The following is a 16,670-nucleotide window of genomic DNA, read 5'->3' on the forward strand; positions in this document are numbered from 1 at the left end:
CCTTGCGAATCGAACCAAAGGCGAGAAGATGCTCGAGGCGTGAGGTGGGACGACGTAGAGACGAGAGACATGACGATTTATCATTATCTGATAACTTAATAGAGTGATGTAGTTACATTGAGAACTTTACCGCGGCATGCGTGCCATAAATTGCCGACGCCTGGCCTAGAGTATAATTAATATTTTAAAGTGACCAAAAATTAATGACAAAATGAAGTATTCTTAATGATTGATATAATTTCTCCTTTTTTACAAGAGTAAATAACATATAGAAAATACGCACTTTTTTAGGATTCTGAAGTAGTAGTGTATTTATTGAAACTTCAATAGCAATTTAAACAATTCTATTCGCGTTTTACTAAATTGGTTACCTATTTCGCAGTTTTTGCCGGCAAAAGGTGGTGGGCACATACACTCTGTGTCTGAATCCTTTTCGATACATAATCCATTGTTCTGACATGGGTTCGAGTCACATGTGCCTGGTGCTAAAGATAAACATTCAAATAAATCAAATTCAAATGAATTTTCTTTAAAAAAATTAAATAATAGTAACATTACATCTTACGTTTTTCGCAATATTTTCCACTATATGGGTAGGTGCAATTGCATTTAACAAACTTTTCAATGAATGAGTGTATGAATATATCAAGAGGTCCATTCTGATTAAAATGATTTACATCTTCTCTGTATTCACAGGCTGCATTATTCCTGCAGATATTAAAGTCACAGATTTCTGAAAATGTGAAAAAGAATACAGTTATATAAAAATTGAAGAGTTGTTTCAACAGAGAATTAGACTGGCAGTATAAGAATACACAGAAAATTAAGAGATAATCATCATGAGCAATTTTTCTGTTCACAGTGAAATCCATCTCAGTTTCTGCAGATTTATAAGAAGTGAATTCATTAACGTATTTCAAGTACAGGCTTTAATCGATCTTAAACAAGAATAAACATCGCTGCATGACGCGCATGAAAATGTGGGCAGTATCTTCGAAATACCTTAGAATTTTGGAACTTTCTAGAAGTCTGGAAATCGTAGAATTTCAGATATAATTTAGTTTGACGAAAATATCAGATATACCTATGGCATAAGCACAGACTGGTCTAATACCAGAAACTGCTCATATCAGACAATGAACATCTATTTTGAAATATATTGTAAAAGTAGTATTAGTGGAAAATGTCAAAAAAAATTTATTCTTTTTTTTTTTTTTTATTTTTATTTATTTTTTTTTTTTAAAGTAACTGGTATTGTCTACAATGAAACTCTTACTATGATCAAATTTTATGAAGGAATGAACTCCGTGCGGTTTCATTTGAAATAAACATCACCCTTTCTAACAGTAAACAAAGAATTTTTCATTATTAATTAGCAAAATTTTTTAATTTTAGATAGTTACATACATGAACCTGGAAACCAATGGAAAATCGAGTGAAAAGCATGCTCAAGTCTCCACGGCTGGATAGTATTGATAATAACTTTAACATAATTAGAATTAACAACTGGGGGAAAACTTCGATCGTACGGATAGTAAGAAATTTCTACGTTTTTTTACCTGAGAAGTTTCTAAGGAAGGCCACGACCCATTCTAAGCATCGTCCCATTAGAAGAGTATGAGATATGTCATGAATTCTAAAAGAGTAAATACAGCTTTGGACTGTTTATCAAATTGTAATTTTTCTAAGTTTAAACGAAACTTTATTATTCTTTAATTTCAGCTTCATGAGTCCTAAATATGTAAAAGCAAAATACAAAGTGAAATTTATTTCAGCAGTTTATCTGAATCAGTAGTTGTGTATATGAAATTGCAATTTTTAATTAGGTCGCGTTTTAGGGGGTTGCTGGATTATAGTTGCTCAAATATTATTTTAAGTTGAAAAGTTTTTTCTCTTACATAATTATATAATAAAATTATATATTTTACTTTTATTTTTATTCATTGCATTTTAGTTCTCTTTTCCACTTTCAGAAATAAGTTTTTTCATAAATTTTACAGTACATTTCATGTAAAAATTTATTGCTTCGATAAGTGATCTGCAGCAAACATTTAAACGAGAAAATAAGGCAGCACATTCCTTGCTTCTGAAGCTGAAATTTTAGAAAAGTATCTCAATATTATTTGATAAGTATCTCAATATTAGATTCATAAGAATCTCAATATTTGATAAGTATCTCAATTTTATTTGATAAGTATCTCAATATTATTTGATAAGTATCTCAATACTATTTGATAAGTATCTCAATATTATATGATAAGTATGAAAAGTATTACAATATTATTTGATAAGAGACTGTAAGTTGTAAAATTTTATTTATCGTTTTTAATGAAAACCCTTTTAGACTAGTATTTAATCTATAAGAATACTTTCAAAACCAACAGCTGCTTGCAACTAAAAGTTTAAGAAATGCATTCTCTACTTGTTACATAGAAGAAATATAACAATTCATTACCATATTTTACATAATGTTAGACACAGGAACAGTATTTAAACAATGCATACCTTTCTGGCATGTCTTTCCGATATGAGGGAGTTGACAGTTACAGGAAAATGTTTCGTCTGTGTTGCTACATGTTCCACCATGTTGGCAACCAACGTTGCTACAGTAATCTGAAAAAAAAAAAAAAAAAAAAAAAAAAAAAGATAGTGTCGGCTCCAGTTATTTATTTAAAAAATTAAATAAGTCGACCACTGTTATAGGTAAACGAAAGTATGTATAATATGGAGTACATATATTTAGTTTTTACCAAAGATCTACAGCAAAAGGAACAGAATACAATAACTCCAAGTTGTGTTACTAAATTTATTTGCATTTATAGTATTTTTCTGTTAAAATAGAATTTATGCATGAACTCTCGTTCTGGGTAACAACGAAAGTCTGGATAACAACGTCCCAGAAATAAACTAAAGATTTGAAAGCTTCAAAGTCTCTCAGTAAGATTAATTAAGCTAATATTGGACTGGAACAAAAATTTCTGCAACACCCGTCGAATGCCAGTTCCTATACATAGCTCCGTAAGAATGATCAGACGAAGAAGCAGAAAATAAGAGGCGCATTATACCTGTGCAAGCGTAAGAAGCTGTCTGTACATAAAAAAGAGTCTTAGCAAGTAAATGGCGGTAAAATATCTAAACTGAATTACGCTTCATCACATGAAGACATATGTCGCAAAATAATTAACAGAAAATAATTACATATCTTCTTTTTCAAAATCCTCTGTTAGAGAAAAGTGCCAGTTTTAATCTTGGAGGAGAAGACTTGGTATCTGTGCAATTTTCCACAATTTCTAAAACTCTACTGTAAACTTTACAGTCACTTAAACGAAAATTGTCCATCGCATTACGCTGAAGAGATGCGTTCGTTGCTTTTAAAATTTAATATTCTCTCCTAAGCGGTAACTTCCATTAGTTACTCTTCGGGTGCTTTAAAAAAATAGCTGTAAAAAAACGAACATAATTCTGTGTTACTTGCAAATAATCATTTGATTAATTTTTTCCGAACTGTCAAAGTATTTCGGTAACTCTGTTAACAGTATCAAAATTTCCATGAAATGAGCAAACGAAGTGAACTTACACCAAATCTTATAACATTCTGATAGCTAAGTGAAGTGGTATCTTGATATTATACTATCCAAATAATTACTGGAGTTTCACTTTGAAATCTCTTCACTTTGGATGAAATTTCTTTTCCGCTTGATCCCTTCGTACTGGAAGATTGGCAGAATGGAACGAAGGTCTTCAACTGCCCCGTAAACAGCTCTGTGAAAAATTTTAGATTAATTTTACACTATCTTTTTAATCACAGAAATCATATTGAAGGAACGTGTAATAAATAATCAATGATTTTGTTTGTGATCATTGAGCTCACAAACAAAATCATTGCTGCGCAAAGATGCTGCATCTAACAATGGATACCGGCTCATGTAAATATTTTTGGTAATGAGAAGGCCGATGAGCTTGCAAAGGCATCCCGTGATTCTCTTCAGCCGTCCAACTGCCTAACCCTCGTTGATGCCAATGCAGTCGCCAGCCAAAGACTAATCGGTCAAGTTAAGGGAAACTCCATCCCGGAATTGAACTGTGACAGAGCCATATCGACTATCATAACCAGGCTTAGGACAAATCACTTAAAAGGGATGAGGATTTCTGCAGACGGACAGCGTAGTTACACCAACATTTGTCCCCAGTGCCTAGATGACATCCCACTGTCTTGCAATCACATTTTCAGCTGCCCAGCAATCCAGGCCAGGCTGCTTAACATCGGCATTGAAGACCCAGTGGACCTACTTTATACTGATAGAGCTGCCGAGGTTGCAAGGGCTGTCTTTGACAGCTTCGAAGCTATATAATTGCACTTTGTCATAGACACGACATCATCATCATGTAATAATCTTCCTGTTTTCCCTTTGTCATCGGACTAAAGATGATCGTGAAACATTAATTTCTGTACACTCTACGTTAAGTCGTTTATTTAATGACATACGTAAGGGAGATTTAAATATTTTTCCATATGTAATGGATAATGAAACTCATCAAATTTCCAAGATCACATGAACGAAACATTTGCCTTAACTTGCACAAAAAAGAGAAGTATCAAACTAAATTTTAAAATGAAATGAAATAATACAAATATGACGTCATTTATTGTTTTGCGGTTATAAATGTTTTATGTAGCTTAATTTTCACATACTGTCTTATAAGGCATTTCCATGCCTTAAAATATGGATCTTTCCAACCAAATCAAAAGTATGATGGGACTGAAGGAAAAAATAGTGCATTTCCTACCTTTCATTTCGCATTTCAAACCACGGTACCCAGCTGAGCATCTGCAAGTATATGAATTCTCACAAGTCCCTCCGTTTTGACAGGGACTGACGAGACACGAGTCTGGAAAAGTGTATAAGAAAATATACATTATTAATTTAAAATTAAATTGCTTCTACCTAAACAAACATAGAAGCTAAAGATTAAATTTGAAATATTTAGTTTAAGAGATCGTATGTGAATTAAGATTCGTAAATTCTGGGCATCTCTTTGTTACGCCGTGAACAAAAATACAAGTTAATTAGATTTGACTAGATTTGTATTTTTCCTGTATGCAGACGAAGTGATTAAGCTAAGATACACCACAGAGGCATCAAAATTTCGCTTTACTGGATGCTGGCTGCATATATATAGCAAAAAATATTTATAAATATTAATAAATATGTTGTGTATCATGATTCATCAAAATGTTTTGCTCACGAGCCTATGAAATTATAATGACTTCTTCACTTTGTTTTTGAATTACCTAGTTGAGTCAATATTTAATATTCAGGGAGTTATAATTAAAAGTAAATAAATATTTAGAAAAGTCAAGTGAAGTAATTTGTGAATAAAGTTCCTTTAATAAGTTCTGGCAAAATAGTTTAAACATTCTGATATTAATTGCCCCAGCAGTGGCCGAGGGGCTATGACCGCTGAATACTAGAAGTTCAACTTAAGTTCAATTCCAAGAGTAAAGGCGGGTTGGTTTCTATGATTTTCCCCAATATTTAATGTAAATAGTTCCCAATATTTAATGTAAATAGTTTTCCTTAATAAGTGATTTCCAGAGGCATGCATTCCCTTAGAGTTCTCGTATGGTTTACAGTATTCAAATTACTTAACCTTGTAGAGTCATTAGGTTATTTTGAAGCAGAATTCATGAAAGATGAGCAACGCCCTATCCGAGACTCGAACCTGGACCTCACACGCGCCGAGTGTGCTGCCGTTACACCACGAAGGCATGCTGGAAGGAGGGAGAGTATACCTTATATACTCGCACCTTTCAAAGAGGAACTTAGGATTTGGGGACCCAGTCGACAAATTCTGGTGGTGATGAAGTATTGCTCACAACAATTTAATTCTGGCGCCACTGTAGTGTCATTAGGTTTTTTTTTTTTTTTTTTTTTTTTTTTTTTTTTTTTTTTAAAGCAGGGTTCATGAAAAATGAGCAATATCCTCACCGAGACTCAAACCTGGACCTCTCGAATACATGCCGAATGTGCTATCGTTACGCCACCAAGGCTTGTAACCTAGCTTGATATTCACAAGGAGCGTAAATAACGTGATGACAACTTACCCACACAGACTCCTTGGATTTCTTTGTAGCCTTCTTTACAATGACAGGTTTTAATGCCCCAAAAGGCAGAAAATTTGCAGCCGTTATCTTCACCACAGTTGCACTCTGAAATTGGAAGTTATGCATAAAGAAAATGCATTCTTTTTCAAAAACATAAATTTTCTGAGAGTGATTTATGCCATTTCGAAAAGCGAATGGAAGGGAAAATCTACCTTCTGTATTTCATTAAAAACAGATAAGGAAGTACTAGAAAAATTGGGGACATTTGCCGTCTGTCACATAGCCCTATTTTTAGGATTTTTCTTCACGCTGAACTATGCTTTAAACTCAACACAGCTGAATATTTACTTCTATTTTGTTTAGGTGCTTCAGTGAGAAGTATCTAAAGAAAATAGTTACCTGAATTTGGCTTTACTTGTCTTAATACAAACACTGTCTCTTTTTTCATTGAAGGAAGAGGGTTGATGCTATTTTATCAGTTTTATTTCATTGAAGGAAGAGGATTGATGCTATTTTATCAGTTTTATTTCATTGAAGGAAGAGGGTTGATGCTATTTTATCAGTTTTATTTCATTGAAGGAAGAGGGTTGATGCTATTTTATCAGTTTTATTTCATTGAAGGAAGAGGGTTGATGCTATTTTATCAGTTTTACAAAAGCATTGAAATTACAGTGTATTCTCTGTTATTTGGGCTAATACCGGGGAAGCAGGTCGCGGCTAATCCAAACCCTCAATTTTCATGCAGATTCTTAAAAAAGTAAGTAATTTTGCTCTACCTTTGGAAGCGTTGAAATACCTGTCAAATTTCTCTGCATATTCTTCGAAGTGGTATTTTATCATTGTATTAGCTTTTCAGAAGGATGAAGAAATTATTTAACTTGCCTAAAATTAAAATTTAATTTAATTTTCTTTTAAAATAAGTAGGTTTCTTCATCCGCCGACCATCACCACAAAAGACAGTTTGATAATCTTGCTTCTTGAGTACTGTTTTTAGGTTTTTTTGAGTTTTTTACCAATATAAACATAATGCCCTTGGGCATGTTAATTTCTTATTTCCTATAATGTCTTTATAAATTGCTACAATAAAGTAGCTAAAATTGTATATATATCCTATCCCTATAATAAAGACCCTATAAAAATATATCTTAAATAGTATTTCACGGTAAAGCCTTATATTCCTCTTTCTACACCTATAGTCCTTCGCGGAGTAGAACTATGTCAATTTCTATATCTTTTGCATACCTCTACTTTTTTGAAAACAACAGTTTTTGGATCCAAGATTATCCGTTTGTATAATTTTTGCCATTTGGCAATGAAACTATTTCTGCTGATTTAATCACAATGATCCCGAAGTGCATAATTTTATTTTCCTCTTTATTAGAAGTGTTTTATGTGTTTAAGGAAAAAGATAAAATGTTAATTCATACTTAAACATTTTGTGTTGTGACGAAGACCAAATCCTTTTGGGCACGTGCAGACTTCATTAACGCATTTGCCATCTTCACATTCACAGCCTGAAAAGACATAAAAAAAACTGGCATTGTCGATACAGAGGCTCTCACAAAAATTATGAAAAAAAAAATCTGGAAATTAAGGTATGATAAATATAGGTATAATAAAGGTATTCTAGATATCTTTGACAAATGTAGAAAATATAGAACATGAAGTTTGGCATTAATATTCCCTAAACCCGATTTTTCATAGATAATTAATTTCGAATTATTAATACTACAATTGCCCCTTCTGATTACTCCAGACAGCAGTTAATATATGGATATAGCGTACAGCAAACTGAGTGACTTGAATGTTTTTATGCTCTTTGGATATTATTGTGCATGATTAACTATTTCTTTGTTGTCGAAAACTATGATTTTATGATGAGGTAAAAGAAGAAAAGGATTTTCTTCCTTTTCTTCTTTTGGAAGAATTCTGTTAAATTCTTCTTTTATCTGCTTCCTTCTTTTCAGAAGAAAAGGAAGCAGACGAAAAAAGAGAGACCTGATGAAATGATCTCAGGAAATAAAAGAAAACAGGGCAGTGGCGACGGAAACCAAGCTGGTAGAATAACGAGAGAGGTAAAGAAGGTATTGTTGACAGCATTAGACCGAGGGAAAAAAATTCAATTGAACAATGTCTAAATGTGGATGATTCGCTTCAATAATGTCTAAATGTGGATGATTCGCTTCAACAATGTCTAAATGTGGATGATTCGCTGTATGTAACGGAAATCAGTCAAGGGCAATAACTAGCATTTAAATCACTTTTAGTCATCAAACAGTGAATCATCTAAAGCTGGCAACCGGACACAGATAATAAAGAAAGAGTACGACACTTAATCAACAGACTTTTTTCTGTGCAATACAGTTATTGAATGTGTAGCTGACAATTATTTCTCGCTTGCCTTTATATAGTTAAGATGTAGCAATCTACAAATCTTGATTTTGTTCATTTACTTAGTTAATACGTTTGATATATCTTAAAGTCAAGATTGGTTTGAGAATAATGCAATTAATTCTCCACCTACTGAAGGAACGATATGAAATAAAATTAGCTACTACATCTACAGATAATCTCAAAATATTAAATATGAAGTTTTTGAATTTCAAGACAAATTATCTGACGAACCTTGGCAGAAGTTTGATATTTCGAAGATCCTACAATCGCCAACTTACATCGATTATATGGTTAATTTTTTAACTTTGTATACTTTTAAATAAGCAGGATCCATTGTACATTTTTCTGTGTCGCTTACCAACAGATTTAGTTTATAGTACTCTATCTGGTGTAAATAATTTCTCGCTTCCCCGAAACCACTCTTGCGACCTTATTGTCAAATTTATCTAAGATATACGTACAATATACGTAAAAGCAAACTTGTTTCTTATTAATTGTTGCAAACTATGCTCTTGTATTTGTCATTTCTTCACAATACCACATCTGAATTGCACATTCCATTCATAATCAACACATCTATTATCTCATAAAATGTATTTCGGATTGATAACGTGAACCTCTAGTATAGAAGGGTTTTGCACAAAAAGGCTTTCTTCGCAATACCTCATCTGAATCACACATTTCATTCATAATCAGAATATCTATTATTCCATAAAATGAATTCCGGATGCACAACGCGAATCTCCAGTAATGAACCATTTTGCACAAAGCTACTATTTTCAGAACTTCGTTGAATTTTGGCGCACCTTTCAAATATTAAAGGTTTTCCTTCTTTTAACTTTATGACGTTAGCATGCATTTCTTTCATGGGTTTTCAGGAACACGTAAAAAAATGTTGACTTAAATATGCTTGTAAACATAAGTAATATCAAATATAAAATAACGAATTGCAAACATGAATGAATGGATACAAAACTTCAACTTACTATGGGGGGATACAAAACCGCGAATAAATAAGAACTAATAAATTGATGGAATCTTATAAATGCATACAAAATTGCGAATAAATAAGAACTAATAAATTGATGGAATCTAATAAATGGATACAAAACTACGAATAAGATCTAATAAATAGATATAACCTAATAAAGAGACATAAAACTACGAATAAGATCTAATAAATAGATGGTTCTAATAAATAGGTACAAAACTCCTAAGAAGAAACAAACAAATATAGACTATAAAACTCAAGCTCTGTGTATATGTATCTGTTTCTTATTTTATATTTTTTCGAGTTTCGATCATGATGGAACGCGGAAAATAGGATTTTGATATTCTAAAAAATCTTCAAACTGCTATCTATGCATTGTTGAATATCTTTATAATATATAAATTTCGCCTTGCCGATCCACAGTATTCTTGCAGCTAAATTTTTATTGCCACTCATTTTTATAAAAGCATATTCAGGTATTTTGTTTTCAAAACATTAAGAATTCAAGATTGCCAGATCTTCTTTGTTATTCCATTTATTCAGATAATCATTTTCTTTTTCTATATTATTTTCTATTTCAATCAGTAGAGCTCATTTCGTTTCCCTGAAGAAGAGTAGAATTTTTGTTATATTCTCTTAGAAATAATCTTGGACACCTAAAAAAGAAACACTAACTGATGCTTTAGTTACTAAATGTTCAGTTTTAAATTAAACATAATTTTAAAATGTTTATGCTTATTTTAATCTTTCTCAAAAGTTCCAAAACAAGTACGAATAAGTATTATTAATCGATTTTACCTTTTCTTCTTTCACATTTCGGACCTACGTAACCTGATGGACATTTGCATTCGTAACTATTCACACAAGTGCCACCATTGCGGCAAGGATTAGTAGTGCACTGATCTGGAAATTAGAAAAGCTTCCATTATTCAGGCGTAACAATGATGAAGAAAACATGGATTTTAGAAGCATTAAACATACAGAAGTACTACGTGTACTTTACAGGAAAAATAAAGGGAAGACCAATATTTATGTGCAAATATACTCATAAAAAGAGAAAAATTTCATATTATTGAATAACAATTGCAACATAAATAAAAAGGTTATTTAATTTTGTATTTTAGCTGTATCAATTTGTTATTCACATGATAGTAAAAATGACTTACAAAACCTCTAATTGTTTGAAGATGACTGCAGTAGAAACAGAAATACATACAACTCATTCATCATTAAAAATATTAAAAAAAAAACAATTTAAACTATACTAAAGGACAAAATGTGATAACGTAAAAAGCAAATGTTTGAATTTTTATTTAATATTTAAATTTTTGGTATAAATTTTTGATATTTATATTTTTAGTTAAGGTATTACAAGACAAACAAAATTAACTGACAAAATTTTAAAACGTTTGATAAATGATTGACCTTTTGCTCTTATCTCGCTATATGTAACAGTTCACGAATCTTTTAATTGCTGCGCAGCTTCTTTATATTAACATAAAAAGAAATTTCACTAGCATGCTGAATGTGACAGAAAATAGCTAAAATTTCTTTTGGATGTTGGTATACTGTCATAATATTTTCTCCCCCCCTCGCGTGCTTAACCATCTCTTGCTTTATAATATTCTTCGTCTTGGGATTGCAGTAAATCATTCTTTCTTCGAATGGAGACTCAGCACATTACTTTCACCTTCATTATCCAATCCATTGTCTTCCGACTCGATCCAATTACCCTGACATTTCCTCAGTATACCTCAAAATAAAATGATATTCGCAAAATTTGAAATCAGTTATAATATTGTACTCAAACAACCAGAAAACACTTGCCAGTACTTACACAGCTCTTATACGAAATATTAGCACGCTTTGGTAAACATAACTAGTAACAAGCTTAAAAACTCTTATACATATAACTAATTAATAATAGACTAAATCATAATTCATAACTAATATTTACAGTGATTAAGCGATAGATTAAATTGCGCCGGAATCCGGTACTTCTTATTTTTTAGGGTAAATAATAATTCTAGTCGGAGCCTACATAAGAAGGCTCCGGTACTTCTTTTACGTAACTGAACTGCAGTAGAAATTCGATTGCAAAAATGATATTTTTAGTAATAAAATTATGTTAAAAATCACCATTAATTATTTAATTATTAATTATTTAATTTTCTTACTAACGATTTCATTTATTTATTTATCTTTTTTCCTCTTTCCTGTCCGTTTTTCGCAGTGCTTCGACACCTCTACTCCTTAGAAACTAAGGCCTGGATCAAGCAGTTTTTCAGGACTGCACAGCAAAATAAGAACACTGCAAAACATTTTTTCACCTGCTTTGCACCCTCTATTCGTCCTTGAACTACTCACTCGCTCAGCAGTTGCCACACTCCCTCCCCTCTTGCGCTAGAAAGGACATGAAATGCATCTGTTAACTTGTCCCTTCACCAAGGATCGAAACAATTTTGAACATAGTTCTATCAGTGGGGTTACCCTATTGACGTGCTTACCGCCCCAGTGGAACAGCTCTGTGGCTGTCGGCAGTAAATGTAATATCAAATAAATACCTAAGAGTAATATTTATGAAATTCATATAGTAAGATCATGTATGGTTAATAAATTTTGCTTACATGTTTTCCTTTCGAAGGTGCTATATAACATTCTATGACAGTAGCATTTAATGCACATGAAAATTAATGCAGACTCTCATTTTAGGTGCTCCTTTTTATATAATTAAAAAAAAAAAAATTCAACCTTTTTGGGTGACTTCTTATTGCATTTTTTTTTTAATTCTTCATTTCATTTATTATCATTGTTTTTCCTCTTAAAGATTACTTTAAAATCATTACAAACGGAAAAATGTAATTAAAAACGCTTGATTTATAACATTTACTTGCGTATTTTACACCTGTTATTGCTAGTTTTAATGTTTGAAAACCGTGAGAGGAAAATTAAGCATTGTATATTATTTCTGAAAAGATGTCTTTAAAGATAAACACAACACATAAAAGAAACACATAAAGATATACTAATATTATCATTTTACGTATTATCATTTCCAATAGAATTCCTTTTACTTACACAAAATTAATTACTATTTGTGCAGACATTTCACATTGTTATCATAAATTAGTAGCTTCTAATTGATATGCTGAAACCACTGAAGGGCAATTATGCGAGGAAGAAAAACATGGCATTTGCTTTCCTTATATCATAATTAAATCCCACAGCCGACTTAAATTCAATCATATAGTTTAAAAAGCATAAGGATTAAAGTCAATAAAATGAACTCACCAGTACAAGTGCCTTCAACATCTTTGTATCCTTCTTTGCAAATGCAGGTTTTGCTTATTCCTCTGAACAAAACTGGTTGGAAAGTGCAAGCTGCTCCTTTGCCACAGTTGCATTCTGAGGAAAAGCAAATGGAAGAATTTCAAAACAAAAGTTCAGTCGAGAAGCTTTTATTGTTTTGCATAAATAATTCCAGTTTTGATGATTAAGAATAATCTCTTTTCTCCTTTAACTATATGTAGTTTCTGTGTTCTCATACTTAAATTTCTCCAGTTGCATTTCGAATGAAATAGTACTTCCTGAGAAGTAGCTCACAAACGAGAAATAAACATAAAATATATAGCTTTTCTCCTTTAACTATATGTAGTTTCTGTGTTCTCATACTTAAATTTCTCCAGTTGCATTTCGAATGAAATAGTACTTCCTGAGAAGTAGCTCACAAACGAGAAATAAACATAAAATATATAGCTTTTCTCCTTTAACTATATGTAGTTTCTGTGTTCTCATACTTAAATTTCTCCAGTTGCATTTCGAATGAAATAGTACTTCCTGAGAAGTAGCTCACAAACGAGAAATAAACATAAAATATATAGCTTTTCTCCTTTAACTATATGTAGTTTCTGTGTTCTCATACTTAAATTTCTCCAGTTGCATTTCGAATGAAATAGTACTTCCTGAGAAGTAGCTCACAAACGAGAAATAAACATAAAATATATAGCTTTTCTCCTTTAACTATATGTAGTTTCTGTGTTCTCATACTTAAATTTCTCCAGTTGCATTTCGAATGAAATAGTACTTCCTGAGAAGTAGCTCACAAACGAGAAATAAACATAAAATATATAGCTTTTCTCCTTTAACTATATGTAGTTTCTGTGTTCTCATACTTAAATTTCTCCAGTTGCATTTCGAATGAAATAGTACTTCCTGAGAAGTAGCTCACAAACGAGAAATAAACATAAAATATATAGCTTTTCTCCTTTAACTATATGTAGTTTCTGTGTTCTCATACTTAAATTTCTCCAGTTGCATTTCGAATGAAATAGTACTTCCTGAGAAGTAGCTCACAAACGAGAAATAAACATAAAATATATAGCTTTTCTCCTTTAACTATATGTAGTTTCTGTGTTCTCATACTTAAATTTCTCCAGTTGCATTTCGAATGAAATAGTACTTCCTGAGAAGTAGCTCACAAACGAGAAATAAACATAAAATATATAGCTTTTCTCCTTTAACTATATGTAGTTTCTGTGTTCTCATACTTAAATTTCTCCAGTTGCATTTCGAATGAAATAGTACTTCCTGAGAAGTAGCTCACAAACGAGAAATAAACATAAAATATATAGCTTTTCTCCTTTAACTATATGTAGTTTCTGTGTTCTCATACTTAAATTTCTCCAGTTGCATTTCGAATGAAATAGTACTTCCTGAGAAGTAGCTCACAAACGAGAAATAAACATAAAATATATAGCTTTTCTCCTTTAACTATATGTAGTTTCTGTGTTCTCATACTTAAATTTCTCCAGTTGCATTTCGAATGAAATAGTACTTCCTGAGAAGTAGCTCACAAACGAGAAATAAACATAAAATATATAGCTTTTCTCCTTTAACTATATGTAGTTTCTGTGTTCTCATACTTAAATTTCTCCAGTTGCATTTCGAATGAAATAGTACTTCCTGAGAAGTAGCTCACAAACGAGAAATAAACATAAAATATATAGCTTTTCTCCTTTAACTATATGTAGTTTCTGTGTTCTCATACTTAAATTTCTCCAGTTGCATTTCGAATGAAATAGTACTTCCTGAGAAGTAGCTCACAAACGAGAAATAAACATAAAATATATAGCTTTTCTCCTTTAACTATATGTAGTTTCTGTGTTCTCATACTTAAATTTCTCCAGTTGCATTTCGAATGAAATAGTACTTCCTGAGAAGTAGCTCACAAACGAGAAATAAACATAAAATATATAGCTTTTCTCCTTTAACTATATGTAGTTTCTGTGTTCTCATACTTAAATTTCTCCAGTTGCATTTCGAATGAAATAGTACTTCCTGAGAAGTAGCTCACAAACGAGAAATAAACATAAAATATATAGCTTTTCTCCTTTAACTATATGTAGTTTCTGTGTTCTCATACTTAAATTTCTCCAGTTGCATTTCGAATGAAATAGTACTTCCTGAGAAGTAGCTCACAAACGAGAAATAAACATAAAATATATAGCTTTTCTCCTTTAACTATATGTAGTTTCTGTGTTCTCATACTTAAATTTCTCCAGTTGCATTTCGAATGAAATAGTACTTCCTGAGAAGTAGCTCACAAACGAGAAATAAACATAAAATATATAGCTTTTCTCCTTTAACTATATGTAGTTTCTGTGTTCTCATACTTAAATTTCTCCAGTTGCATTTCGAATGAAATAGTACTTCCTGAGAAGTAGCTCACAAACGAGAAATAAACATAAAATATATAGCTTTTCTCCTTTAACTATATGTAGTTTCTGTGTTCTCATACTTAAATTTCTCCAGTTGCATTTCGAATGAAATAGTACTTCCTGAGAAGTAGCTCACAAACGAGAAATAAACATAAAATATATAGCTTTTCTCCTTTAACTATATGTAGTTTCTGTGTTCTCATACTTAAATTTCTCCAGTTGCATTTCGAATGAAATAGTACTTCCTGAGAAGTAGCTCACAAACGAGAAATAAGCATAAAATATATAGCTTTTCTGATGATGGTAACGTTGGCTCCCGTATTCGATGGTCATATTGCGGGGATATGTCTCATGATGAAGAGTCCGTTGCTGCCACCACTCATGGCAGGAGGAGGCTTTAATTGAAGCCTGCTGGGTTCTTTTAACCTTTTAACTGTCATGCCCCACTGGTGTTCGAAAATGTCACGCCCGAGTATTTCTCGGGGTAATTTTAATTTTGAGTGCATCGTATTGTCATACCCGAATATATATCGGGAGATGTTTATTTCGGCTACATTTGGTTTTTCCAATAAAAAAATTTGACAATTTGTGTACCCAAATCATCAAAATAACTTGACAGTTAAAGGGTTAAACACTTCTCCCTAAAGCACAGTTCCTCCAACGCGCCGGACAGGGCGTCGAAATCTAGCCTTTTGTTTTCGGGAAGAGTCTGAAGGATATCCGCTGCATCTGCTCTCATAGAAGCGGCGAGATGACAGGCTTTAGCTTGGGAATCCCATCCATTCGCATCTGCCACTATAGAAAATTGTGTCTTATGTACTTGCCAGGAGGTCGTGGATAGCTTCAGTGAGGGACGAGCAAGCATGAGTAAAAATTTAAAACCCTCAGGATTCTTTCCTGCTGTCGTTATGCACTTATTGAGAGTGTTAACTTCTTTGGCGACGGCAGCAGCCAACCCTGTCATCAATTTGGTTGTTGAACGGCAGAAACTCTTCCTTCTATTCGTTGCTCCACAGCAGAAACTCTTTTTTCTATTTGATATTTTACAGAAAAAACTGTATAATCGGTTTCTTGTTGTACGGCCGAAATTCTCTCTTATATTTGTTCTTTGACAGGAGAAACGTTTCCTTCAATGTCAGAAGTGGCCCAACTTTATTTTCAACGGCGTCTGTTCTTCCATTACCTAAAATTTATTTTCTGTTATGCAGGTAATTTCTCTTTTCATGTCTTATTGCTCTGCTTCAATCTTTTTCTTGACCAGCTCTCATATTTCCTTTAAATGAAGCAAAGGCTGCAATCAACAGTCTTAACTGCTAAATCCCACTTCTGACACCAAAATCTTTTGCGTGCGTACGGGAATACAAGGCAATTATAATTACAAATTCTGCTAAAAACAGCTAAATAAGTACAAAAACCGCAACAATATAATATAAAGATTTGGACTTTAAATGTTTCTTCCGAA

General features: G+C 32.2%; 1 protein-coding gene across 6 annotated transcripts in view; it reads right to left on the reverse strand.

Moving 5' to 3' along the window:
- LOC118202366 (uncharacterized) overlaps window positions 1-16,670 on the reverse strand; it is an 82,807-nt gene that overhangs the window by 38,170 nt on the left and 27,967 nt on the right. For 3 of the 6 annotated variants that reach the window (XM_085827225.1, XM_085827223.1, XM_035374529.2), the window contains exons 4-11: window positions 12,783-12,896; window positions 10,290-10,394; window positions 7,534-7,620; window positions 6,107-6,211; window positions 4,789-4,890; window positions 2,506-2,613; window positions 566-733; window positions 372-485 (exon numbers count right to left, since the gene is read on the reverse strand). In XM_085827225.1, the coding sequence (XP_085683351.1) occupies window positions 372-485; window positions 566-733; window positions 2,506-2,613; window positions 4,789-4,890; window positions 6,107-6,211; window positions 7,534-7,620; window positions 10,290-10,394; window positions 12,783-12,896 (903 nt within the window). The remainder of the gene's footprint in view (window positions 1-371; window positions 486-565; window positions 734-2,505; window positions 2,614-4,788; window positions 4,891-6,106; window positions 6,212-7,533; window positions 7,621-10,289; window positions 10,395-12,782; window positions 12,897-16,670) is intronic. The other 3 variants (XM_085827226.1, XM_085827224.1, XM_085827227.1) reach the window with 3 other exon arrangements.

This window comes from Stegodyphus dumicola, chromosome 11 (assembly GCF_044657685.1).
Source record: "Stegodyphus dumicola isolate Sdum_Otavi_A_Nest chromosome 11, ASM4465768v1".
Lineage (NCBI taxonomy): Eukaryota > Metazoa > Arthropoda > Arachnida > Araneae > Eresidae > Stegodyphus > Stegodyphus dumicola.